The sequence below is a fragment of the Capra hircus genome, chromosome 18 (assembly GCF_001704415.2).
Source record: "Capra hircus breed San Clemente chromosome 18, ASM170441v1, whole genome shotgun sequence".
Lineage (NCBI taxonomy): Eukaryota > Metazoa > Chordata > Mammalia > Artiodactyla > Bovidae > Capra > Capra hircus.
The window spans coordinates 15,957,512-15,982,348 of NC_030825.1; the positions used below are offsets into that span (position 1 = coordinate 15,957,512).

At 54.7% G+C, this 24,837-nt stretch overlaps 3 protein-coding genes across 10 annotated transcripts in view; 2 read left to right on the plus strand and 1 right to left on the minus strand.

The window, feature by feature from the left end:
• CDK10 (cyclin dependent kinase 10) lies at window positions 15-17,872 on the plus strand. Of its 7 annotated transcripts, XM_018061912.1 has the most exons (14): window positions 15-74; window positions 441-608; window positions 12,961-13,033; window positions 13,643-13,714; window positions 14,363-14,465; window positions 14,603-14,684; window positions 14,780-14,847; window positions 15,273-15,325; window positions 15,491-15,560; window positions 16,111-16,170; window positions 16,412-16,622; window positions 16,694-16,833; window positions 17,007-17,059; window positions 17,249-17,872. In XM_018061912.1, the coding sequence occupies exons 2-14, from the start codon at window positions 558-560 to the stop codon at window positions 17,353-17,355; spliced, it is 1,143 nt and encodes a 380-aa protein (XP_017917401.1). In that variant the 5' UTR covers window positions 15-74; window positions 441-557; the 3' UTR covers window positions 17,356-17,872. The 7 variants fall into 7 exon arrangements, with proteins under 7 accessions (XP_017917401.1, XP_017917400.1, XP_017917404.1 ...); XM_018061911.1 differs by lacking the exons at window positions 15-74; window positions 441-608 and adding an exon at window positions 10,747-10,900; XM_018061915.1 differs by lacking the exons at window positions 15-74; window positions 441-608 and adding an exon at window positions 10,751-10,900 and having other exon boundaries at window positions 16,499-16,622.
• SPATA2L (spermatogenesis associated 2 like) lies at window positions 17,873-21,565 on the minus strand. The gene is made up of 3 exons (XM_018061910.1): window positions 21,490-21,565; window positions 20,978-21,281; window positions 17,873-19,236 (listed from the first exon to the last, which is right to left on the minus strand). The coding sequence occupies exons 2-3, from the start codon at window positions 21,278-21,280 to the stop codon at window positions 18,310-18,312; spliced, it is 1,230 nt and encodes a 409-aa protein (XP_017917399.1). The 5' UTR covers window position 21,281; window positions 21,490-21,565; the 3' UTR covers window positions 17,873-18,309.
• Window positions 21,617-24,837, plus strand: part of ZNF276 (zinc finger protein 276) — a 28,055-nt gene continuing 24,834 nt past the window's right edge. The window contains exon 1 of one of the 2 annotated variants that reach the window (XM_018061907.1): window positions 21,617-21,796. In XM_018061907.1, the coding sequence (XP_017917396.1) occupies window positions 21,668-21,796 (129 nt within the window). In that variant the 5' untranslated portion in view covers window positions 21,617-21,667. The remainder of the gene's footprint in view (window positions 21,797-24,837) is intronic. The other variant, XM_018061909.1, reaches the window with a different exon arrangement.

Genomic DNA, 24,837 nt, shown 5'->3' on the forward strand with positions numbered 1-24,837 from the left:
GAATGGGCTGGTCCCGCGGGCGGTGGTGTTACCGTGGTGACCGCGCGGGCTTGAGTGGCTGCTGTCGGGTGTCTGTGAGTCAGTGGGCAGGGCGCCCACTAGGTGCAGGAGCTGGGACTGACGCTGGTGGGGGCCTGGGGCGGTGGGCTCACCTATGGGCCTCTCCAAAAGCAAACGCAAACTGGGGAAAGGTAAAGGGCCGGTGGCCCGCGATCTTCCCGGCGCGGCCCCGCCCCCGTAAATCTTCCAGCGCTGGGCCCTCTCTGAGGACGGTGCCTCGGGGACCTTTTCATCGGGGGAAGTATCCATATGTAGGGAAATGGAGTGCCCCAAGTCTTTCAAGCTATCTTATTTCATTCCGAACAGAGAAGGCAACTGAAGGATGGGGTCCATTGCCCAGACTCAGTAAAATAGATCGTTAATTGCACATGTATTTTCAGATGAGGAGTCGAAGACCCGGCGCACTTACTTAGTCTCAAAGGCTGAGGAAAGGCGGGTGGACAGACCTTCACAAGAGTCTAAGAAGCCTCCAGACACCAAGCCTGAGGAGAGCTTCCATGGGGAGAAAGGGGCGGCTAAGCGGCAGTGGCCTTCATCTGAAGTGGGAGGTAGGACAGTCCCGGAACCAGACGTGTATTTGAGGATGGGGCGCACAGGAGCCTGCGGTGGGGTGCTAGTAGCAGGGGGGCGTGCCCTGATGATTGAGAAGGTTTGGGGACCTTTATCTAGGAGGTAAATATGAGAGTTCTCGTGAAAAATGTAATAAGTTTGCATTTAAGTTTAATATAATTGGTTTTTAAGTTTCCAAGTGGTAGCTGTGTAACACACAGCAAGGAGGGCCAAGCCATGTGCAGACCCAAAGCAGCCTGCTGTCCTCCCGAGGGCTGCACACCTTTGGCCTCCCTGCCACTCCCTCCGCATTCCACAGATGAGCCTGAGCAGCTACTTTGGCGCCGGGGTGGGGTGGGGGTGGGGTGAGGGGGCGCGTGTAGGAAGTAGTGGGGCTGTGCCGGAGGACTTGCTGTCTGACAGGATGTGGGGGCAAAGAGAGGAGCCAAGTGGGCTTTGGTGACCATGAGAATGGATGGCCCCGTGCATCCAACAAGGAAGGTCAGGAGGAGAGAGAAGCTGGGGGAGCTTCACACTGAGGCCCCTTTGGGGTCATCAGGAGCAGGAAAGCATTTGAGAGGAGCACGCTGGCCATGGGAGTGAGGCCTGGGCTTCAAATTCCAATTCACGAGCACTTATATAAGGCAGGAAGGGCCAGAGTCCTAGGGGGAGGTTTGGAAAATTGCTGCCAGTGTGTCAGGAAGCTTTTGGCCGCCGGTCACAGAAGAGCGTTACTACCAAGGGGCTCAGTGTCCTCCAAGTAAAGGAGAGGTCAGAGGCCTGGCCCTGGGCGTGGCAGCATCCAGGATTGTGTGTTCACAGTTGGCCACCCTCAGTGTTCATGGTCCGCAGAGGGCTGGACAGGTTTCAGTGGCATGCACACAGACTATGTCTCATTTGTGAGAGGTGTTATCTTGCTTCGTATTAGCAAGGGAACCGTCCCTCAGAGGCCTGCGTGCCCAGCTCTCCAGGACGGGCTGGACCTGTGCCAGCAAGGAAAGGTGTGGCCATGTGCGTCACACCCTCACTTCGGGGGCAGAATGAGGGTGGAGTTCCCAGAAAGCAGGTGAAGAGTGCCGTCTCACGGAACATACCCCTGGCACACGCTGTCCTGGGTAGCACACCCTGTCCTGGGTAGCACACCCCAGGGCAGATGCGAGTGAAAGAAGCCAGGCACAGATCCTGCTCTGCTTATGTGAAAAGTCCAGGAAAGTCAACTCCATATGGAAAGAGCCCGGGCCAAGGGTGGGCACAAGGGCTGTTTGGAGAATGATGGAAATAGACTTAAAAACTCAGTCAATGGGTGCCCAAGTTTGAAAGTTTACTACATTCCATTGAATTGTATGCTTTACACAGGTAAGTTTCATGGTTTTTAAATTATACTGAATCAAGTTGTTAGGAAAGGAGAACTTGTTGGCAGTGTTGAATGCTGCAGAGAGGTGGAGTGAACCCAGGGAAGGCTGTTGAGTGAGACCAGCTGCTGCACTTGGTGGCCTTCATGGGAACCAGGACTGAGGTTTGCCAGGATGACCACCTCGAGAAGGGCAGGGGCATCTTCTCATTCACATTTTTTTTTAATAACAGTTTTTATGTATTCATTTATTTGGCTGCTCTGAGTCTTAGTTGTGGCATGTGAGATTTTTAGTTGTAGCATATGGGATCTAGTTCCCTGACCAGGGATGGAACCTGGGCCTCTGCCTTGGAAGTGCAGAGTCTTAGCCACTGGACCACTAGTGAAGTCCCAAAATTCAAGTTTTAAAGCTGAGGATTTTCCCTATTGAAAAAATGAAAGTTAACCTAATACCGTAAAAACCTTAGAGAAATGATGAGTTCAACAATAAAAAATTCTGTGTATTATACAGTTAATAAAAATGGGCTTTACTACTGTTGAGTGATTTCTGGGCTAGGGTCAGGGGAGGTGCGCTGACTGGAACAGGGCCTGTGGGAGCTCGGTGGGATGCTGGAAAGTTCTGCATCTTGTTTGGATGTGGGAAACTGCAGCTGAACACTTAAGAACTGTGCATTGTGTCTGGTGTGAAGTATGCCTAAGAAAACATGGCATGGAGTACACATGAGTCCTTCTCTCTTAGAGCTGTACCCCCAGTATTCTGAGCATAAATAGATGTGCTGGATTGCCAGGTGAAGGAGTGCACGTGTTTTCACAGGTGCTGCTTCCCTCCCTCCCCGCAGGTTCTGTGATATGATCTCAACGCTTCTCCCACCTGTGGGGTCTCCATCCCCTCTCTAAACCTTTGCAGGTCTGACATTGTCTTGTAACCGGTGGAGTGGCTGAAGTGACTTCCAGGCGGTGGGCGATGGAGGGAGGCAGGGTCTGGCAGGCTCACCTGGGTGCTGGCTGTGCTGCTCTGGCTGCTGGGGAGGCCGTGGGGGAGCAGCAGTCACGTAGCTTGTCCCACCCGGGTGATGGTCATGTAAGTGACGAGCCTGCAGCGACTGCAGCTGAGCTGCTGCACAGCACCTAGTAGCCTGGTGAGTGGGTATCCGCCGTGACCAGCCCAGTCGAGCCTTCAGATGGCATTTGACTGTAGCCCCTGGGAAACCACAGTGATAACTGTCCAGCTGAGCCTTTGCTCAATACCTGACCCATAAAATGGTGAGAAAGTGGTTATTTCCAGCTGCTGAGGTCAGGCTGAGTTGCTACCCATCAGTGTAGTAAGCAGAACGCAGGTAAGTAAGTGCTGTGGTGGAGACCAGGTGTGACCAGGGTTTGTAGTTGTGGCAGCTGGTGATGCAGATGTATTGTACTGTGCTCGCTTCTTGCTGCTTCTGTCTGTACTTCAAATTTTGTATTAAAAACCCAGAAACATACATTATAGAGACTAAGGCACCACAAGTTGGCATCAGCCAGTTCCAAAATGCCGCAGAATCTTCTGGAAAAAAAACCCCAAACTTTTCTACAAATAAATGACTTGAAAAGGAGTTGCTTTATAGGTCTGATCAGGTGGCCATCACAAACACCATGGGGTGGGGACTTGCTTGGCGATCCAGTGGTTAAGAGTCCACACCTCACTGCATGCAGAGTGGGTTCGATCCCTTCTCAGGGAACTAAGATGCCACATACCCAGGGAAAAAAAGCAAATCCTATGGGTTTGGTTTAAACCACAGACCTCATTTCTCATCATACTGGAGACTGGGTAGGCCCCCTATCTGTCTGTGTTCCTACAAGGATCCCAGACAGCTGTCTGATGGCTGTGTCCTCACGCGGCCAGAGGAAGAAGGTTGTGGTCCCCTCCTTCTCCTGATCCCTTCCTGAGGGCTCCACCTTCATGACCTCATCTAACCCTAATTCCCAAAGGCCCCACTTCCAAATACCATCACATCAAGAATCAGGCCTTCAACATATGATTTGGGGGGAGGGGGACAGCAACTTTCTGTCCACAGCAGTTACTAGGAGATTTGAGAGACCTATGAACAAAAAGCAGTGTTTGGATCTGGGCTAAGTTATTCTTGAGATAATCGAACTGGGTATTAGATAATAAAAAGTCAATGATAATATCCTTAGGTGTAACAGTGCCATTGTGGTTGTGCTAAAAAAAAAAATCCTCATCTGATAGAAATACTGTATTGTATTATCAACTATTAAAAAAATGTGAAAAACCAGTTTCCAAAGATTTGCATGCTGCATGATTTTATTTATGTAACATTCTCCAATGAGAAAATGATGGTGATGAGGACAGACTAGGGACTGCCAGGGGTTGGGGTTGGGGCGGTGGGGCGGGATGAAGTGTGGCAGGAAGATGGGCCTTGTGCTATGCCTGGATCTGGTAGTGGCCACAGGTGATCACAGGGCTCAGGACACTCAGCGCACCGCAGTCGGCCCTGTTCTACTGTCGTCACCCGAGGTAAACAGACGTTCTGCCCGAGGTGTCACCTGAGGTGCTGCCACTGAGGGCAACTGACAAGGGTGCAGGGAGCTCTCTGGGCTACTCGTGCAGCTTCCTGTGACTTGATATTGTCACAGTAAAACGTTTTAAAAGACATCAAAAGTTATAATAATTGAAATAACACGGCTACCATGTAAGAAGCGCAGGTCAGTGAACGGGGAAACACGGACAAGAGTGACTGTGTATGTATCAACATCACCATGTCTGTATATAATTAGAGTATGAGAAAGCTGGCACCCAAATCAGGTGGGAAAAGGAAGGCTTGTATGATAAACTGTGCTAGGAAGATTCCTTAACGTTTTAAGAGAAAACGTAAGGTGGACTGTAACCTCCTGCTGTATGCTCTGATAAATTCCAGATGGGTTGAGTGAATATAAAAAGTGACTACATGTACATCAACCCTACTTAAAATTTTCTAAAAGGTAGACTGACTGTAAACTGATGCGGGCAACTCAAACGGGGAAGGAAAAGAACAACTAGTGCCATCTTCCAGATGACAGTGTGTGGTCATCTGAAAAAAATGTCCTTACTGGGAAAAAACAAGGTGACTACAAAAAATTAGATGTACATTTTATTCTGATTCCTCAATTGGGAACATCTTTCTAAACCTCAGAGCAAAGACATTACAGATAATACTGAAGGATTTGACTACATTAAAACATCTCCCCAGCCCTCTATAAACAAATGTAAAACAAATAATGGTAAGCTCAAAAAATATTTACAACAGAAACAAGAGATCAAAGAATAACACATGACAGGTCCAGAGCCCAGACACGTTGTGGGTGGAAGTCAGACTGAAGGCATCTGGTAACGTGGGAGGTGGGGTTCAGAGGCCCCCAGATCGCAGTTCTGTGAACAAGGCTGTAGTAGCCCCTGCCCTTATGTGTGGTCATCCCTGTGAGAGGGATGGGGGAGGCTTCCAGGATCAGGTTAGGAATCTTTGGTATTGGCTTAACCCAAATGGGGCTTTTCTGGAGCATTCCTGAGCTCATCAGAGAAGCCTTTGAAAAAGGTGAAAGCATCCGAGAGGTGGCTGTGAAGCAGTCAGCTCCTGTGGTTTGAGAGTCGCCAGCCAGCAGGGAGACAGTGCTTTGTCCTTGGCCCACAAAGAAATGAATTCTGCCTACAACCTGAGTGGCTGTGGAAGGTCTCCAGGTTCAGATGAGGACACGACTAGGCTGAGAGCTGAACTGTAGGCTGGACTCCAGACCCAATGGAGCCCGTGGTGATGTGTGTGCTGTTTTACGTTGGCCACTAAAATGTAACTTGCAGGCAGTAACTGAAAAATAGTACCGGTTGTATGCATTAAGAACTGAAAAAGGTTCGTGTTTCTAAATGAAGCTTTAAAACTCTGAGCAAGATGCAAGGAGTCTTGTTTTGGGTTAGAAACCTCAGCAGCGTAACGGTGTTAATTCTCCCTTATTCTAGCAAGTCAGTGTGACACGAGCAAAAGAGCACAGGTCATTTTGAGAACAGAACCAAAGTACCCCAAAGGTCCTGTGAAAGAGGAACAGTGTAGGGATGGCAGGAGGCATCCGGAAAAGTGGATAGAACCGATAGAACCCTCTGACGTGTGAGCGTGTCTCAGTGATGAACTCACAGTGATGAACACGGTGTCCACCGTGCTCCAGTGGGGCCCTGAGAGGTGCTGTGGTAAAGATGGTGGGGGTGGGGGGAGACAGGTAATCTCACTAGACAACTGAGAAAACAAGTATGAAATAAGTATGAAAAGGAAACGAGTGAATGGTTTTTATAAGTTTGGAGCCGGGGGAGCCTTTTCCAGTCTGACGGACTCTACAACCCATTAAGGAGCAGATGGGTGAACCTGCTGCAGAAGGAAGCTGTAATAAAAAGCCAGGAGCTATCTGTAACATATTTAATAAATCCCTAACAGTGAGTTTCCCAAATATAAAAAAAAAAAAGCTCACACACAAAAAAGAGGTAAAAGTAGAAAATGCAGAATGATATTCATTCGCAGGAAGATTACAGGGGAGGCCCATGATCTAGTGGAGAGATGCCCAGCCTTCCAGCGTGGGCTGGAGGGGAAGCTCAGGGCAGCTGGCTGGCGACCAGTAGGGGCGGAGTCAGCACTTCCACTGTCACTGTAGCCTTGGAAAAGGTTTAGAAAAATGAAAGAAGCAGGAAGCATGTGGAGAAATGTCCCTGGTGATAATCTCTTAGCAAAAATACAAATTAATATAATCTTTATGGAAAGCAATTTGACAATATTGGCTAACATTTTCCTAGTAACTTACCCAACAGGTAAACCTCCAAAAGTTTGTAAATACATAAATGCAAGAATGTTCATTGCAGCATAGTTTAACCAGAGAAACTGGAACTAAGCTAAGTTATATTCATCAAAGGGAGCTGTTATAGCATGATGGCCCCCACAGTGAACTCCAGGCTTGCCTGTGCTCAGCCGGGGAGGGTGTGGTCACTGTGAGACTCAGTGTGTGGTTCCAGCAGCAAGTGTGCGTGAAGTGTCTGCAAGAAGCAGCATTCCATATGTAGCTTTTAACCAATGTGGATTATTTTTAAGTGAAATGTTTTTAAAAAATATTTTTAAGTAGTCTTAATATGTGACATACCTGCTCAGTTGGTAAAGAATCTGCCTGCAAGGCAAGGCAAATTCAATTCCTGGGTTAGGAAGATCCCCTGGAAAAGGAAATGGTAACCCACTCCAGTATTCTTGCCTGGAAAATCTCATGGACAGAGGAGCCTGGCCGGCTGCAGTCCATGGCATTGCAAGAATCGGACACGACTTAGCAACTAAACCACAATATGTAAAAAAGCTTGTGTAAATCGATATGAAGAAATTATCTTAATTTTAATTCAAAATACGATGCAATGCACATTGACTTATGCTAAAAAGGAGAAGAAAGGATGCTCTTGAGCTGAGTGCAGCCGTGGGCCCCTTGGCCGTGGTTAGAACCATGGACGCTGTGTGTGTGGCCCTGGATGGCACCCGCATCTTCCTCGGCCGCTAGCCCTGGGCAGGTGACAGCACTGCTCTATGCCTCAGTTCCTTTAGTAAAACGTAGGTGTTAAAGGACCCACCTCAGAAACGTGTGGGTCGCTATTCCGGGGCTCAGAGCAATGTCTGGCACAGAATGGGCTGCTGCTCCTCCTCCAGGTGGCTGAGTTCCTGAGGTGTTAAGTGAGGAACAAGCAGGTGACGATGTCTTCTAATTCTGTTCAGGACACGTGTGTGCACAGGGGACACAAAGACCTCTCTGTAGGGCTGAACAGAGGCCCAAGTGGAGGAGCCCCAAACTGGTGACCTCCAGGAAGCAAGGCAGGAGGTGAACAGTGGAAGCAGTAAGGAGCTTCTGCATTTAAGCTTGTAGCATTTGGTAGTGGTTCACATACCCTGTGCATTCCTGGAGATTGTAACGAGTTTGAGGAAATGCTGTGGCCCCCAGCTCTATAGCACCCCCACTGATGACGGTCTGTACGGAGAGCTTCCACTCCGTTTAGAATCCTGTGGAAACTGTGTCTGAACCTTCACCTGTGGGGCAGACCCTGCCTCTTCCAGGTATCTCTCCTGCGTCTGTCTCTGGGCCGCCCCACAGCTCAGGCTCTCCACAGGATGGTGGGGGTGCCTCTCCTGTTCTCCTCATGGAGGGGGCCCCTCCTAGATTCACCACCTGCGTGTCTGAGTTATTGCTTGGTTTAAGTTTTGGAATGTTCACTTAGGGTTCTGGCTGCTTTCAACCTCGCTCATTTCTTTTCCTGAGCCACAGACCTAATTGCTTTGCTCTGGCCCTAACACAGACTTATGAAATGCTTGGATGTTTTCTTCCTTCTAGAGAAACCTGATGTAAATCCAGAAAAGAAGTTTGCCATCCCACAGATCATCATCACCACACCCTCAAAAGAGACTGTGATCAGCTATGGTTCCATGGGAATGCAGGAGCAGAGAACCATTCAGGAACGGGCTGAGCAGGGTCCCTACTCCCGACACAGAAACCCCAGCACAGTAGATGCCTATAACATACAGACCACAGAATAAACAGGCACCCCAGCAGCTGTGGTCCCTCCCTGTGCAGTGTCTCAGTGGTGATGGCAGAAGAGCCACCCCATCCTGTGAAAACCTGCAGGTGCCCCTTCAGTCAGCAAGGTTCCCCCAGCTCTCCGAGACTGGCAGGCAGCTTGGCAGAGGGCAAGAGTGACTCTGGCTCCAAGAGTGAACGTGGGGTGATCATAAGATGAGCCCTGCTGGAACTGGCTGGCTGCACATCTCGATGGAGAGGTAGCAGGCAGCATCTCTTGCAGTTCTGAACTGAACCCTTCCCGTTCAGGACCAAAGGGGCATGGCACAAGCACCCAGCAGTGGAAGTGAAGGAGGTGTACCCACCCCGGAACCAAAGGTGGGACTCTGAGGTATCAGGACCCAGAACAGAGAAGGGCTCTTAGCTTGAGTACCACGTGATGTGCAGAATGTGGACGCAGCCCCAGCACTTAGAACACTGGCTCTGTCAGAGCCACCCCAGGGGGAAGGTGAGTTGAGCTGACAACTTCCCCTCTTTCTGGCTGTGTTTGAGAGCTTCTGCTGGGGAGGGGCCATTTGGGGGACTCACAGCCTCAGGTGTCCCATCCTCATCAGCAGCCCTCGGGTCAGAGTCCACTCTTCTCCGGGTTGGCTGGAGGGTGTCCTGCCCTGTCTGAACTCACATGTTTAGTCTGGTGACAGTGTGTGTCAGCTTTCTTCATTCCTGGAATGATCAGCAGGCTGCATACAGGCTCTGTCTTTGTCTGTTGAGGAGGATCATATCTTTTTAGTAGTAAAGAGTACAAGTGACTTCCAGTCAATGAGTTTTGATATAACCAGGAAAACAGACATCTCATATTGACATTGTTTACTAACACATTGTTAATATACTCGTTTGTGTTTATTTAGTACATTTATTTATGCAGTCTGACTGACACGAATAAATATACAGAAAGATCAAGCCCATATAAAGGTGAATTTGATCACGGAGGGTCAGCATGCTTCTCCTCCATAAAATTTCTAGTAGCTGTTGCATTTCTATCATTTGACCTAGAAGTTGCCCTCCTACCCCTGCCCTAAGCATCTCAAGTATATAATCCAAAAACTTGTTTAGTCGTTTAGTTGTGTCCGACTCTTTTGTGACCCCAAGGACTGTAGCCCACCAGGTTCTTCTGTCCATGGGATTTCCCAGGCAAGAATACTGGGGTGGGTTGCCATCTCCTTCTCCAGGGATCTTCCCAACCCAGGGATTGAACCTGCATCCCTGCATTGGCACATCCGCTGAGCCACCTGGGAAGCCTCCAAAGCTATATTTACTATGGCATTAATTCTAATCTCATTATTAGCCATAAGTTTAGCTTCTCAGAATTCAAAAACAACCAGAATGAAGTGAATGTGGTAACTAGTTTAAATCATTTTGACTCATTATCTCCTTTCATAATTATCAACTGTCCTTCACTTACACTAGTAGTATTTTAGCATTTACAGTGTAGTTCCTCCTGAGCAGGCCGGGTACATGACTTACCTTGTTTACTGCTTCCAGTGAGAATGTAAGGTGCCCTAGGGCAGACTCGGACATGGGCAAGCACGTAGTGAATGCTCAACAAGGATGTGTTAAGGGACCCATTGGTCCCAAAGTCCGTCCGTCGCCGCGTCCTGTCAGTTCTTCCCACATCTCTCAGACGCTCCCTCTACTCTCAATCCCCCTGGCTCTGCCAAGCCTTTCCCTTCGCGGCTCCGGGTTGGTCCTCTAGTGCTCCAAGGAAGAGCTCTAAAGCACAGCTCCCACTATAGGGAGGACACCACAGATTCCCGCCTCCTCAAGCGCCTCCCCCGACACCCCTGGGACCCATTGCAACCCCCCAGACCTCCTCCGCTGGCCATTACCCAGCGCGCCAGCGCAGTCATGTGCTTCTGTGTGTGTGTCGCTCAGTCGTATCCGACTCTTTGTGACCCCATGGACTGTATAGACTGTAGCCTGTCAGGCTCCTCTCTATAGAATTCTCCAGGCAAGAATACTGGAGCGGGTTGCCATATCCTCCAGGGGATCTTCCCAACCCAGGGACCGAACCAGGGTCTCCTGCACGGCAGGCAGATTCTTTACGGTCTGAGCCACCGTACTTAAAACTAAAATAAAGCTAGAATCTTGGTAGTCTGAGTGCTTCGTAGAAACTGAGCTTCTCTGGGATCTTGGGGAGGTTTCCTTGGTAACTGTTGCTAAGGAGGGGACGCCCCGGAAGTAGGCCATGCGCCTGCGCAGAGGAACCCTGGTCTGCGCTTGCGCAGATGGGAACCTCGAGGGGCTGCTCTCGGCATGGGGGAGCCGGAGCCAGAGCAGATCCGTCTGAAGTGTGTCCGTAAAGAAGGCTTCTTCACGGTGCCTCCGGAGCACAGGGTACGAAGAGGGCCTGTTCTGGTAGCTCTGTCCTCGCTAGCGGCAGGGCGGGGCTGAATCGTACTAGGGCCCTCAGCGTCGCCAGGTTTCCGTCAGCAGCGGGAACGGCAATCCCAGCGGTCCTCGGGGGTTGCGTCCGCGCCAGGGACTGGGCGGCTCTCAGGTCGCCGGCCTCCTCGTCAAGAGCGCGCTGCAGCGTGGGCGTTTCTTAGTTTTGCGTCCGGGACGGGCGCCTCGTGTCAGGGGAGAATAGTCGTGGGAAGTGTTGGAGACGTGTCTCCTACCAGCCTGTGGGTGCACTGGGCGGGTCCCCGTCTCTGACCCGGCAGCTCCGCTTGTGCCTTGCTCCGTGCGGGGCCTCTCCGTGTGTCAGTCACTCAGTCCTTTCGAGGACCCCTCGTAGAGGTGAGAAGGGTGAAGCTTAGGGGCTTCGAGTGGTTTTACTAAGATAGACGGCTCGTGCAGGGGCAGGTGTGATCCCTGGTGGCGGGTTGTTCTGACTACTTGCTGGTGCTGTGCGAGGCCGCGTCAGTGTCCAGTAAGAACCGTAACAGACTGAATGAGTGAGCGCAGGAGCCAGCCTTGAGCGGTCCCCCGTTGTTCACCAAAACTCAGCAACTGCTCTCAGTTAAGGCATACCTAGACGAGGACAGTGCAAAGTGCGCAACAGTAAGTGCTGCAAGACCAGTGTCAGGGGATTTTGCAGAGAAATGTTTTCAGCTGGGGGTCAAGAAGCAGTTTTGAGAAGGGGCAGCATTTCTGCTGGGCGGGGAAGTGTGACTGGGTTTTGGATGCAAAGATGAGGAGGCAGGTGGGCTTGCTAGACCTAGGGAGCAGCAGGAGCAAAATCCCGCGAAAGGTAGTGTGTCCAGGAAGCACCAGGGGTTCCGTAGAGAGAGGGGGAACGAGGGAAGCAATTAGATTGGGATGGGATGAGGGAAGGGGTTCATTCGGAGCCAGGGTTTCCCAAGATGGAGGGCAAGGTAAATAGAGGCAGAGAGAGAGTCAAGAGAGGGGCAGTTTAGAACCTGAAACTTGCCACATGTCATCCGACCCACGGGGAAGTGCTACAGATGAAGTTGTATTAGGGTACAGGCTCTGCTAGAACTTGGAGACCCCAAAATACAGTGCTTTAAGGACAGGACTTTTATTTCTAGTGCCCCTAACATCACACAGGTGCGCCAGGCACTCAGGCTGTCAGTTTTTGCTCCACTGAATCCTAGCGTGCCTTAGGAGGCAGAAAGGAGTGAAGGGCAGCCAGCTTCCTTTGATCAGGAAGTGGTGCTTGTCCCTCTGTGCACATCGCACTGGCCAGAATTTAGTCACATGTTTACACCTAGCTGCAAGGGAGACTGGAAACTCGGGCCACCATCTGGTTTGCCATGTTCCCCCAGCATTGTTTCATAACGCAGAGGAAGAAGTAATGTATAGATGTTGGAGACAGTTTCTGCCACTATGTTTGGTAGATGCTTTGTGAAGGTCTTCGAGCTTTTCCATATCCAGAGCTTTGTTTATTTATTTATTTATGGTCACACTGCTCAGCATGTGGGATTTCAGATCCCTGATCTGGGATCAACCCTCACCCTCAGCACTGAGAGTACAGAGTTCTAACCACTGGACCACCAGGAAATGGCCCAGAGCATAGTTCAGACCATTGCTACTCAAGTGGACTTTCTGTGATGATGGAAATGTTCTGTCTTCTGAATTGTCCACTGTGGTCGCCATGAACTGCTTGGGGTCATCGAGCACTTCACATGGCTCATGCAGCTGAAGAAATGAACTTTTAATTTCATTTTAGTCAGTTTTAACCAAATGTGGCTGGTAGTTACTCTTTTTAGGCAGCACACATCTGGACCATGGGATTGAAAGGGAGTGGTTGGACCGACTTTGATTTCACTTTCAAAGTGTCTGGCCAGTATCATCACCCCATTTTCTCACCTGCAAACCCAAGTGTGTGGTCAGGACAGGTGCTGGCTCTTTGGAACAGCTAAAGTGTCAGTATCCATCTCTGGTTCCCTTAGCTGCCAGATCCCCTCACTGCCAGCACCTCTCTCTTTCAGCTGGGACGGTGCCGGAGCGTGAAGGAGTTTGAGAAGCTGAATCGTATTGGGGAAGGCACCTATGGCATTGTATGTGAGTGGCTACGGTGGCAGGCCTGGGACCCAGGGACTGTCCTGGCAGCAGCTGTGTCAGGGCTGGAAGGAGAGTGCAGGTGACCTTTAATCCTTGGTATAATTGCTGTCGATTTCATACCACGACTGAATGAATGGAAGCATCAGGTTGTTCATGAGTCCCTGTGAGTGGAGGGTGCTATCACACGATCAAGTGTAGCACCGTGGCCAGTGGCCAGAAGTGTACCCACAGCCACTGGGACGTCAGTGTGCATCACTCTGCCACGGGTGTGGAAGCTGCTCAAATCCCCACAGTGCTCTGGGGATCAGCTTCAAAAAGATAAGGCTGCTTTTTTCACAATAAGGACGTTATTTGCTGTTAGAAACCACAGAACACAAAACAGTGGTCTGCACTCTGACTCTAAGAAGGAAACGTTCAGGGAGACTCTTCTAGCTGGGGGTCCGCTGTTTGCTCAAGCCAGGGGACTCCTCAGGGAGCACCTGTCTCCCCGCGTTGGAGTATTGCTTGCACAGGGTACCAGCAGTCAAGGAAGAAGAGCAAGGGTGCCCCCACGTGGCAGGAGGGCAGGGGGTGGGCCTGGATCCTACTGTGGAGGCGCTTCCCTTCCAGATCGGGCCCGGGATACCCACACAGATGAGATTGTCGCCCTGAAGAAAGTGCGGATGGACAAGGAAAAGGATGGTAAGCTGGGAGGGGCCGCTGCACCACTTGCGCTCAAGTGGGAGGGGATAGGAAGATGCAAGTTGCCTGAGCTCCCTGAGTGGCGCCTGCATGATGGTCAAAGGAGGCTGGTCTCTAGGGGGCTGCAGTCTGGCCCTGCCTGTCTCCCTTGGACTTCTGCAGCTTATCACCCCTCCTCCACACCCTAGCCTCAGTTCCCCTGAGCTGCATGCAGTTCATCCCCTTCATCTGTTCTTTCCTTCCTGCTGGCTGACTCTGCTTCCTCTTCTGTCTCAGCTCAGCGTCACACTTCCCAGGGCTTTCCCACTGAAGACTGGGCAGGTAGCCCCTGTCTGCTGCTCACACCCCTGCTGACCGCCCCTTGGCCGCCTGTGCGGGCAGGGCTGTGCTGTGCTGTGCTCATTAGGGGCTGGCTGCCATACACAGTGGTCAGTACAGACAGCTGCTTGTGTTTGATGGAGGAGGAGAAAGTTAAAGGTGCTGGTTTGGATGACCTTACCTCTCCTTGAGGTAGCAGGCAGAGTTCTGTAGGGTAGGGCTGGGAGTCACTGAGGCAGCTGGCTGTCAGGGGTCCCTGTCTGCAGGGGTGGGGTCACTGAGCCTGGGCCAGCTGCAGAGGCAGGGTCACCAAGGCCAGGCTGGTTGCAGGGGTCCCCATCAGCAGTCTTCGAGAGATCACACTGCTGCTTCGCCTCCGCCATCCCAACATTGTGGAGCTGAAGGAGGTGGTTGTGGGGAACCACCTGGAGAGGTGAGCAGTCTGCTTGCTGCCCCCACATTAGGCCCTGCCCAGCCCCCTCCCTGCTTCCCTTCCTGCTGCCCAGGAGGGTCCCTTGGCTCACCTGGGAGGAGGTGGGAGGTGGCATGCGTTTCTCCCTCTTACTTTAGCATCTTCCTGGTGATGGGCTACTGTGAGCAAGACCTGGCCAGCCTTCTGGAGAACATGCCAACACCCTTCTCTGAGGCCCAGGTTGGAGGCAGGGGCTGGGGTGGCCGGGGGTGGGGGGCTTCCCAAGCCCTTGTTAGGCACATTGTGCCAAAAGCAGACCTCCTGGCCTTCTGCAGGTCAAGTGCATCGTGCTGCAGGTGCTCCGGGGCCTCCAGTACCTGCACCGGAACTTCATCATCCACAGGTGGGCGGGGCTTGTGGCTTGGGGGCGGGGTGACCACCAGACTGACTCAGCACCAACTCGCAGGGCAGTAGAGCAAGCTCAAGGCAGTGGAGCTCCTGGAACTGGTCCCAGGGGAGGGCGGGACAGCATAGTACCTGTTTTCCCCTCTGCCAGGCAGATGGTGGGGAGGGACCTGGATTCCCTGTGCAGGGTGGCTCATGTGGCCCTGAGGGGACCAGGACAGGACTCCACCTCTCAGGAAGTCACTGAGAGCTCTCTGCTGTTTCCAGCTACCGAATGGCCTTGCATTACCTGTGCTCCTCCTTCTAAAAAGTGCAAACAGGATGAGATGTGTGGGGAAGCGTTCTGAGTGTTGCTGCAGCGGTGACAACCTCGTTCCTGCATGCGAGTTTCTGGGAACCACTGGTGTTCTCTTTCTGTCATAGGGATCTGAAGGTCTCTAACTTGCTCATGACGGATAAGGGCTGCGTGAAGACAGGTGGGTGCAGGTGCTGCCTCTATGATGGGGTCCGTGAGCGCCCCTGCACTGGGGTGGCAGGCTGGTCTCCGGAAGCTCCCTGCACACTACACACTGGCTTGAGGTGGCAGTGGTCAGTCTTCCCTGGGTGACACACTCTGTCTCATCCCTCTGCCTCCATCTCAGCGGATTTTGGTCTGGCCCGGGCCTATGGCATCCCAGTGAAGCCAATGACTCCCAAGGTGGTCACACTCTGGTAAGTCCCTGGAGACCAGGGGAAGTTTGGGCGGGTGTGGGTGGGTCATGCTGAAGTGGCCAGAGCATCTTAGAGGTCTTTCAGCTGCCAAGAAAGAGCAGTGCTGTCACGGGGAGGGACCTGCCCAACCAGATGGGGTGCTGTTCTGTCCTGAGGCCGCCTCACCCACAGCTGGCTCTGCGCTGCTCAGAGGGGAGGTGGCTTCACCACTGGAGGGTGGGAACAGTGCAGGTTTCTGCAGTTACTTCTCACTTGACATTTTGAAGCAAAATGGGGTGTGGTTCAGGGAAGGCTGCGTTCTGCTGTGTGTCATTCACCCCGACCTGTGTAGAAGGGCCAGCATAGGACACTGCAGCACTCAGGGATCATCCAATGAACGCAGCATGTTTGTCGAGCTTTCGTGGAAGGGACAGCCTTAGCTGAGGTTCATGCTCCCTCATCCCAGGCCATCTCTGGCTCTCAGGGCAGGGTGGTGGCTAGTGGGTGCCCTGTGGAGGCCAGGCTGGAGGAGAGGAACTGTCAGATGCAAAGGAGGGGCTTCTGTTCGCAGGTACCGAGCCCCTGAACTGCTGCTGGGAACCACCACGCAGACCACCAGCATCGACATGTGGTGAGAGGTGGACGCTGCTCCCAGGCCTCTCAGATGGTGGGGTGGTCTTGTGAGACCTGGGGGTGAGGATGGACAGCTCTGGGGCTGGGGTCTCACCAGCTCCCAGGAAGATGGGCCTATGCCTGGGGTCCTGAGAGGCAGAGGGAGGACCTGCCCTCGTGGCCTTGGGGGGCCTGCTGAGGCCAGGTCACGTGGCTCAGCTGGAGACCCCAGTGGTCATCCCATCATGACCTCCTCCCAGCTCTGCCCCCAGCCTCCGCCCCAGCAGCTGGGGGACTGGTCCAGGCGGAGCCAAGGAGCTGAGAGGAGACCCCGCACTCCTCTGCAGGGCGGTGGGCTGCATCCTGGCTGAACTGCTGGCCCATAAGCCCCTTCTCCCCGGCACTTCTGAGATCCACCAGGTGGACCTGATCGTGCAGCTGCTGGGGACCCCCAGTGAGAACATCTGGCCGGTGAGTGCCAGCCCCGCCCTTCTCCCTCCTGCCCCTACTGGCCACCGGCCTTTACCGGCCCCTCCCCACAGGGCTTCTCTCAGCTGCCGCTGGCCAGCCAGTACAGCCTGCGGAAGCAGCCCTACAACAACCTGAAACATAAGTTCCCGTGGCTCTCGGAGGCCGGCCTGCGCCTGATGAACCTCCTCTTCATGTACGACCCTAAGAAAAGGTACTGAGAGGGCCCCACATGTGCATGAATCAGGCCCGATTTTGTGGGGTTCTGTCGGTTTACCCAACTTCCTGTTGTGTGGAAGGGAACCAGGGGAGGCTCTGCAGGGCAGCTGTGCGGGAGACGAGCCTGGCTGGGCCTGGGCCCTGTGAACAGTGAGGTCTTCCCTCCAGGGCTACAGCCGGTGACTGCCTGGAGAGCTCCTACTTCAAGGAGAAGCCCCTGCGTGAGTCTTCCCTGCTGGCACCTGGCCGGGGGCCCTTGTGTAGGGTGGGGGTTAATGCAGGTGGGTGGTGGGGCCCAGGCGGGTAGGGGCTGTTTTGGGCCACGTACAGAGGCTCAGGAGGGGAGCAGAGGGTAGCATGGGGCCCCTCCCTCACTCAGGGCTGATGCAGTCGATTCCCCCAACCCCCAGCGTGCGAGCCGGAGCTCATGCCCACCTTCCCCCACCACCGTAACAAGCGTGCCACCCCGGCCACATCCTTGGGCACTGAGAGCCAGAGCCGGCGCTGCAGACCCTGATGGGTGGAGGCACTCCAGCTGAGTATGCCGCCTCCTGTGCCCCTGCCCACCTCTGCCCCGAGACAGCAGAGTGTGGACCTTGGGGGTGATGCCAGTGGTACACTCTGAGGGCCCAGCCACCCAGAGGCCGGCCCACTGGACTGTGACGCCACGTTGTGGCTGGGCTGGGTCCCACCTGTGGCCAGGCTTCAGATCCTCGGTTCCCAGGAGGAAATCTGGCTGAGCCTGTCTTAATGGGTGTTGCTGGCTTGGGACAAGCAGACCTCAGACCTCGTATGGTCACTTTTGTCCCCAGTTGATCCCCAGGATCTGCCTGGAATGGAGAGGCCAAGGTGACCCCCCTGGTGGGGCTGGGGGGACTCGGAGAGGGGAGGAGGGATGGAGATGTAGACTGAGTCTGAGCTGCTCTGAGACCCCTAGAGTGAGAACCTTGGGTTGTGCCCTGTGCCCACTCCCCACTTCTGAGGCCCATGGAGAATGGGGGTAGTCTGAGACATAAATGCTTTCCTCAGATGGAGTTGGAGCCAGTGTCCTTTAATGTACTTGGAGGTCATGATTTGTGTGACGTGACAGGTGTGGGGGAGGGGGTCAGACGGCCTGGGGTGGGGGCACCATTGAGCAGAGGCCACACAGAAGACTGGCACCTGCCCCAGGAATCCCAGTGGGCAGAGCACCTCCAGTCCAGTGAGCTGGGGATGGCTGCTGGCATCTGTGCGCCGTTACCACTGGATCCGGGGTGGGCAGCCTTTGAGGTCTCCCACCCTGCCTTCCAGAGTGGGGGTGGGACCAGCGGGGAGCTGTCCATGGAGGGTGAGTCCCCACCTCACCCGGTAGGGCACAGACCACATGGCAGGAGGAGCAGGGTGGCCAGTGGGCGGGGCCTGAGGCAGGACAAGCCCCAGAAAAGCACCACGGAGTTTCTCCGGAGAGCCCTTGCCCTGGGGCCAGGTGGGTCTAGGGCCCGGCCACGGGGCTGTCATAGAGCAGGGCATCCACCTGGGCTCGCTGCAGCCATAGACGCCGCTGGCTATTCCCACGCAGGGTGCGCAGGCCGTGGCCTGGGTGGCAGCTGGGAAGGGCGGCACAGTGGGTGGCGTGCAGCTGGCGACACGTGTCACAGCAGAAGGCGGGCAGGGCTCCTGGGGCCAGGCAAGTGTGCGTCTGGTAGCCGGGGGCCTCCAGGACGGGCGCGGGGCTGGCCTGCTCAGGGCTCCTAGGGGAATGGGGAGGGGCCAGGTCCCCAGGCCGACTAAGCAGCTCTCTACGAAGTGAGAGGAAGGAGAAGGCTTCGGGCTGGGGCTCCTCCTCTTCTGAGGCCCCGGAGGTGGGGCTGCTGGCCTCAGCCGGCTCCCATGGCCCGCCCCCCGACCCCCACAGTCTGGCACTCTGCTCCCAGAACTGAGGCTGGCAGGCCAGTTCTGAGGCGGGAGACTCGGGGCTGGGCGAGGGGCCCCCGTACAGGCTGGCCTCATCTGAGCCCTCGTCCTCCTGCACGTCCCGGTACAGGTCCAGCCGGGCCTGGCACCCAGTGGGGGAGCCACGGCGGGGCAGGGGTGGTGGTTCTTCCTCACGGGCCAGTCGCTGCTGCAGCCAGGCCACACAGGAGGCCACGTCCACGCTGGCCCGCCGTGCCTGCAGCAGCTCCTCGGCTGGCAGCACGCTGGTGCCCAGCTGCGCCAGCACCTCACCCAGGATCTCGCACTCCAGCCGCAGGGCGAAGCAGCCCAGGGCCACCTGCACCAGCTGGTGGGCGGGGGGCAGGGCAGCCACCATGAGGCGGTGGGCGTCCCTGCGCACGTAGCCCATCTTCTGGAAGCTCTGGATGAGGAGGTCCTCCGAGAGTGCGCCCTTTAGCACGTGCACGTAGCCCCCGGAGAACGTCTGCAAGGGAGGGGGTTGGTTGGTGGCAGCCCCGCTCCCACAGACCCAATGAGCTCACTTCCAAGTGGTGCAGCCCTGGACACAGCCTCTACCCAGGCTGGGGGTGTGAGCTAGGTTTTTGTCTAGGCCAGCTCTCCTAGGGCATGCAGGGGTACCCCCAGCCCCTGCCTACTTCATAGGAGATGCATTCATCTCATGTCCTCTACTCCCTCCACTAGGTTCAGTCCCTGGTTGAGAAACTGGTATCCTGCAAGCTGTGCAGCCAAAAAAAGAAAAAAAAACAGATGTTTGGGTCACCTCTGAGGTTCTAATATTATTGGCTGAGGCAGGCCTAGGCGTCACAATTTTTTTTAAAAGTCTGATACATTTCACCTGCATCATAGAACAAACTAAAGAGCCCCTATGCTGAGAAATCTCACTGCCCTATGAGTCCCTTCCATCTCCTGTCAACTGTAGAGGTTTGCTCCTCTAGTTAGTTTCCTGTGTACCTGCTGAGTGTCTGGTTATGCAAACACAAAAAAATAGCAGTGTTTTTCTGCTTCTCTGAGCAGGTAGCCACCTAAACACTTTATTCTGAGCTCTACTTTTTCAGTTTCTGAGAGCTTTCTCTATTAGGACAGAGGGCTGTGTAGCTTTCCACCACATGGATGGAATGTGTAGTCTTTGGAGGCTCCAGACTGCGGAGGAACTAAGAGTTTCCTAGGATGGTGATCTTGTGTCTCCCATGTGTCTGCAAGCCTATGACATCTGGGACCCCATGAGTGCTCTGCTTAGAGCCACACATGGGGGAGCTACTGTGTGTAAGATTATACCCAGGGCTGTGCCTTCACCCCTCAACAACGAACCTTATGCTGGACTATTCTTTTGTCTGCTTCCCAGAGGAGGAAATGGATTCTTGCCCCAAGCCACAGCAGATCCCATACAGGTCTGCTCAACACTGAAGCCAGTTAGCGTCTCAAGATCAGGCCTGCCCATTCTGCTCCTGGCCCATGTGGGGCTGGATCCTGCCCTCTGTCTGAGTGGATGAATGAAAGCTCTAGCAGATGTCCTGTGGAGCGGTGAGCCCCAGAGCTCGCTGTCCCTGAGAGAGGCTGCTGTTGCCATGACAGCCAGCGGAGGCAGCCGCCCACGTGCCCAGTGACGTCATTCATTATCTTCCCACTCTTCTGAATTAGCTCCGGAGCACAAAGCAGCCTGCCCCCTCCAGCCAGCCCGCAGCTCACCTGGAGGCGTCAGGCCCGCACAGCCTCTACCCAGGCTGGGGGGTGAGCTAGGTTCTTGTCTAGGCCAGCTCCCCTAGGGCATGCAGGGGTACCCCCAGCCCCTGCCTACTTCATAGGAAATATATCCACCCCATGTCCTCTTCTACAAACGGGATCAGCCCACATCCTGGAGGGATTAGGGTGATTATGGAATGCGGAGTCCTTCCCATGCATCTGTCCTAGGATTTCTATGGTAACAGGCCACAGGGCCGCTCTTAGGGCAGCGATACAAGCTTTAAGAAGCAGGATCCCTGAGAAGGCAGGTACCCAGACAGGTGTTCTCAGCCCTAGCAGTACCAAGGGAAACCTCAGCCAAGAGATGCTCCAACACGCCCAGGACACTGGCACACTGAGCCCTCTGAAACCCATCTGGCTCTGTGGACACCTGCAGTCCCTCATCCCAACGGTAGCTCCCGTCCGGGCGGTGCCCAGCACCCAGTAGCCGGGGCAGGGAACCTCCACGCGGCTCGGCGCCCTACCTTGATGGTTGTGAACTCCTTTCTCCACGGCAGCAGGTACAGGTGCACGGCGGCCAACTCCAGCAGCTCAAAGGCACGGGCCAGGCCGCGCAGCGCGGGGGCCAGGTCAGCGCGCCCCCACAGGCCGTCGGTGAGCAGTGCCAGCGCGTCATCCTGCAGCGCCCCGTGCAGGTCGAAGTCTTCCACGAGGATGTGCCAGAGCACGGCCCTAAGCGATGGATCCCCGCACACGCCCGCGCGGCCGCGCCGCAGTTCCCGCTCCAGGCACAGGCGGTAGTCCTCGGACAGTGAGCTACTGCCCATGCTGGCGGGCAGGAGTAGGGTGTCAGCACCCAGAGGCCCCTCCCTGCGCGCTCCGCTCCTCCAGAGTCCCCGCCTGCGTCCACAGTACCCCCTCACCCCCAGCTGAGCGCCCCTGGTGTCCACAGCACCCTGTTCCTTGGAGATTTGCGCCAGTTGAGTCTCCCTTCCCAAGCAGAAATCCGCTTTTGCCCAGCAGCCCACCGCCCTACCTATCTGCCCCCAGCGGTGCCGAGCGCCGGCCGCTCTGTTCGGGCTTCTCAGCAGGCAGTAGCGCGCTTCCGCCGGGGGCGGCTCCGCCCCTCGGCTTTGGCCCTGACGTTCTGGGCGGAGTCTCCTCGAGGGCGGGGCCTGGTCGGGGCCTGGGAGCACTAATGCAACGCACCTGCAATGCCCGCGGGGCGGAGTGAGGGGTGCACAGCGGGCGCTCCCACCCAGGCTGGCACGGGGCGCTCTCCTGCTGCGGGGGCAGACTGCCAGAGCTGGTCCCTTGGGAACGCTAGGCCGCAAAGGAAGCAGGTACCGGGGCTCCTCGTAGGCACGTAGGGGTCCCTGGGCAAATCTTGAGGGCGGGGCTACCCCGACGGGGCGGGACCCTCCTCGTCGCCTAACGGGGATGACCAGATATGGGGAAGAGGGCGGAGCCGGCGCTCGAGGTGGGCGCCAGACGTGCGTTTCCGTGTGATTTAAAACAGCAACCCGGTGGTCCATTTGGTAGGACTCCGCGCTTCCGCTGCTGAGGGCCCCGGGTTCCATTCGTGGGCAGGGAAGTTCCTCGTGCGCGCCTCCCAAAAGAAAAAACAGAACAGCAACGTGGGCCTCTCTGACTCGGTCAGAGATTCCAGGCATCCAGGCCCAGAAGGGCCACAGCTTCCAATTTCCTTATTCTGGTTTTCCTGCCTAACTCACTGTTAAGACTGTGTGGAGGAAGGATGGGGGAGGGGGTTCGCTCCCTGAGCAGGCAAGGGTCCGCGATTTCTGGAACCCTAACCTCTCCACTCCAAGTGGGACCTGACTGGGGAAAAGATTTCTATACTTTGAGAAAAAGATCATAACCAAGTAGGGAATCAGCCGAGCGGTTTTGCCGAGCACCGCTGAACGTTCCAATCTTTCACTTACTGTTTACTTGACTCAGCCCCCTCCGGGCTTGCATCGACCCTGAAGGGACATCTGACTTCGCACACCTCCAAGTGCATCCTTGTGTGAAGGAAGAACAGCTGGGCTTACTTCGCTCCTCAGTTCACAGTGGTTTATGATGGGTGCACAGCACCTGCCGCTCTGTGGCATCGCCTATGGCCTTGCCCACAGCGCCCCTCCTCCACAAAGGCGATCGCTGAAAGTGGTGGACACACCCTAGGAGCACACTGTTGCCAACCTGCAGGCCCATGTGTGGACAGTGTTCTGCTTCGTGTCCTGCTCTGCTGCTCCACTCGGCCCCTCAGTGGTTGCAGGTGCTTGCTCTGGATTGTGTGTGCTGCTCCAGGGAGCAGGCCCCTGTTTTGGTGGGACCCTTGAACCTGGGTAGGTCTTGGCACTGTCCTGCCATAGAGGACACACAATGAAAATGACAGTGTGTGGCTTCCTAGGTTAGGTCACAAAAACGCCTTGTTGTCTTGAGATGCTCACTCTTGGAACCTAGTCACATGCTGGGGGAATGCCAGCAGCTGTATGAGGGGCTAGATAAAATTCAGACTCCACAGAACCTGGGAATGTGAGCTTATATAATCAAGTTAAGATGAAGCCAGACTGGATGAGGCTGGACCCTAAGCCAAGTCAGAACAGTGTCTTTATGAGGAGAAAGGTTACATACTTCGAGAGGAGGTATATGATGGACACAGAGACTTGCAGCCACGGGCAGAGGCTACAAGAGCCCCCAGAGCTGGACGAGGCAGGGAAGGGATCTCTCTGGCACTCTGCCCGCCCAAGGCTCTGTGGATACCTTGATTTAAGACTAGGACTTTGAGAGTAAACTTTTGTTGTTTTGCGCTCCCCAATTTGTGTTGTTTTGTTATGGCATCTAGTTAGTTACAGGAAATGGATGTGGGCCTCGCATGACTGTCCTCACAGCCCTGAGGCCCTTGCTGATGGCAGAGGTGTAGGCAAGTCTCCAGATGACCCTAATCCCTGGACCTTGTGTCACCCCAGCTTGAAAGCTGACCTAATTGATGCTGGAGGAGGGCAGAGATGAGACTTCCATACTGAATCCTGCTGAAACAGGAGTTTCAAGAGCAAAGCAAATGGCTGTCCTGTGTTTAAGCCACCTAGTAGACTGGCTTGTCACCTAGCAGGCCGCTCTGTCTCCTGTGACCTTGGGCTACAACCAGGAGTGGAGTAGGTAGGTGGGAGGATCAGTTGATACTTACCTTGGCCCAGCATGCTGCACACTACATGTGCGGCCCTGTCTCCCAGGCAGCACTGCCTTCTGGATTGTCCAACCTTATCTTCACCAGTCCAATGCCTAGGTTTCCTATCTTGTGTTTTACTTTGTATTTCTTGATTTTTAAAGTGATTTCAGACACTTCTTATGCTGATTAGCTTTTTAAATTTCTTCTGAAGACAGACTGTTCTATTTTTGCTATTTTTCCAAGTGGAGTTCCTGCTGTTATCTTGTTGATCTGCAGGATTTTCTATGTGAAGAATCCATCATTCACTCGTTCTATGGAGGGCCACGGGCTGGGAGAGGCTAAAGGACTGGCCCAGAATCACCAGCAGGAAAGCTGTCTGATCAGAGGAAGGAGACAGCCTCAGGGCCAGCAGGGGCCTGCCCAGTCAGGCCTAGCTTGAGACCCACCTTTACGTCCACCTGCTCTGTGAGGGAGACTTTACAGTCCCATCCTCGAGATGTCCCCACCAAGGCCTGGACCAGGGGTGTAATCCTCCCCAGCCTTCACAGCTGGCTGGGACTCGTGTCCAGGGCTGGGGGCTTTCCTCTGGAGAGGGCAGGGATGGGAGACAAGGGGGTGCTGGTGGGCAGGGGACTCCTGCTCACAAAGGCTCCCGAGACAGGCAGCTGCCCCAGGGCACTGGGCCTGTGCCTGCCCTTCAGGTTACGTCCAGTGATACCCTCTGGCCTCTGGAGTCAACCTGCTGGGCTCAAAGCCAGCTCTGCTCTGGGAGGTGTGGCCTGGAGGAGGCAGTCACCTGCTCGTGCCTCACTTTCCTCATGGCCTCCTGCAGAGCCCTGGGATAACGTGCACACAGGATGCACAGTCAAGTCCAACTGAGTCTTTCGTAGGGACCTGCCCACTCCTCCCATGATGGGCCTCTGCCGTGGTAGGGGCACGTGGGGGGGCGAACCGCCCACCTCCTTCCCTGGCAGATGCTGTCTGGGGCTGCGGCCAGGACACCTGTCTTGTGTTCTCCAGGGGCCCCTGGGTGTGCTGCCCACCTGGAGAGCAAAGCTGACTCCAGAGAACTCTTCAGAATAAGTGCTCCAGGCTTAGATCCTGCCCAGTGATGACCTCTGACCCTACCAACCCGCTAGGCCCCACAGAGTGTGTCTAATGCTACAGCGAGTGGCCCCTGCAAGAGCCCACCCCTGGGCAGAGGGTTGGGAGGCA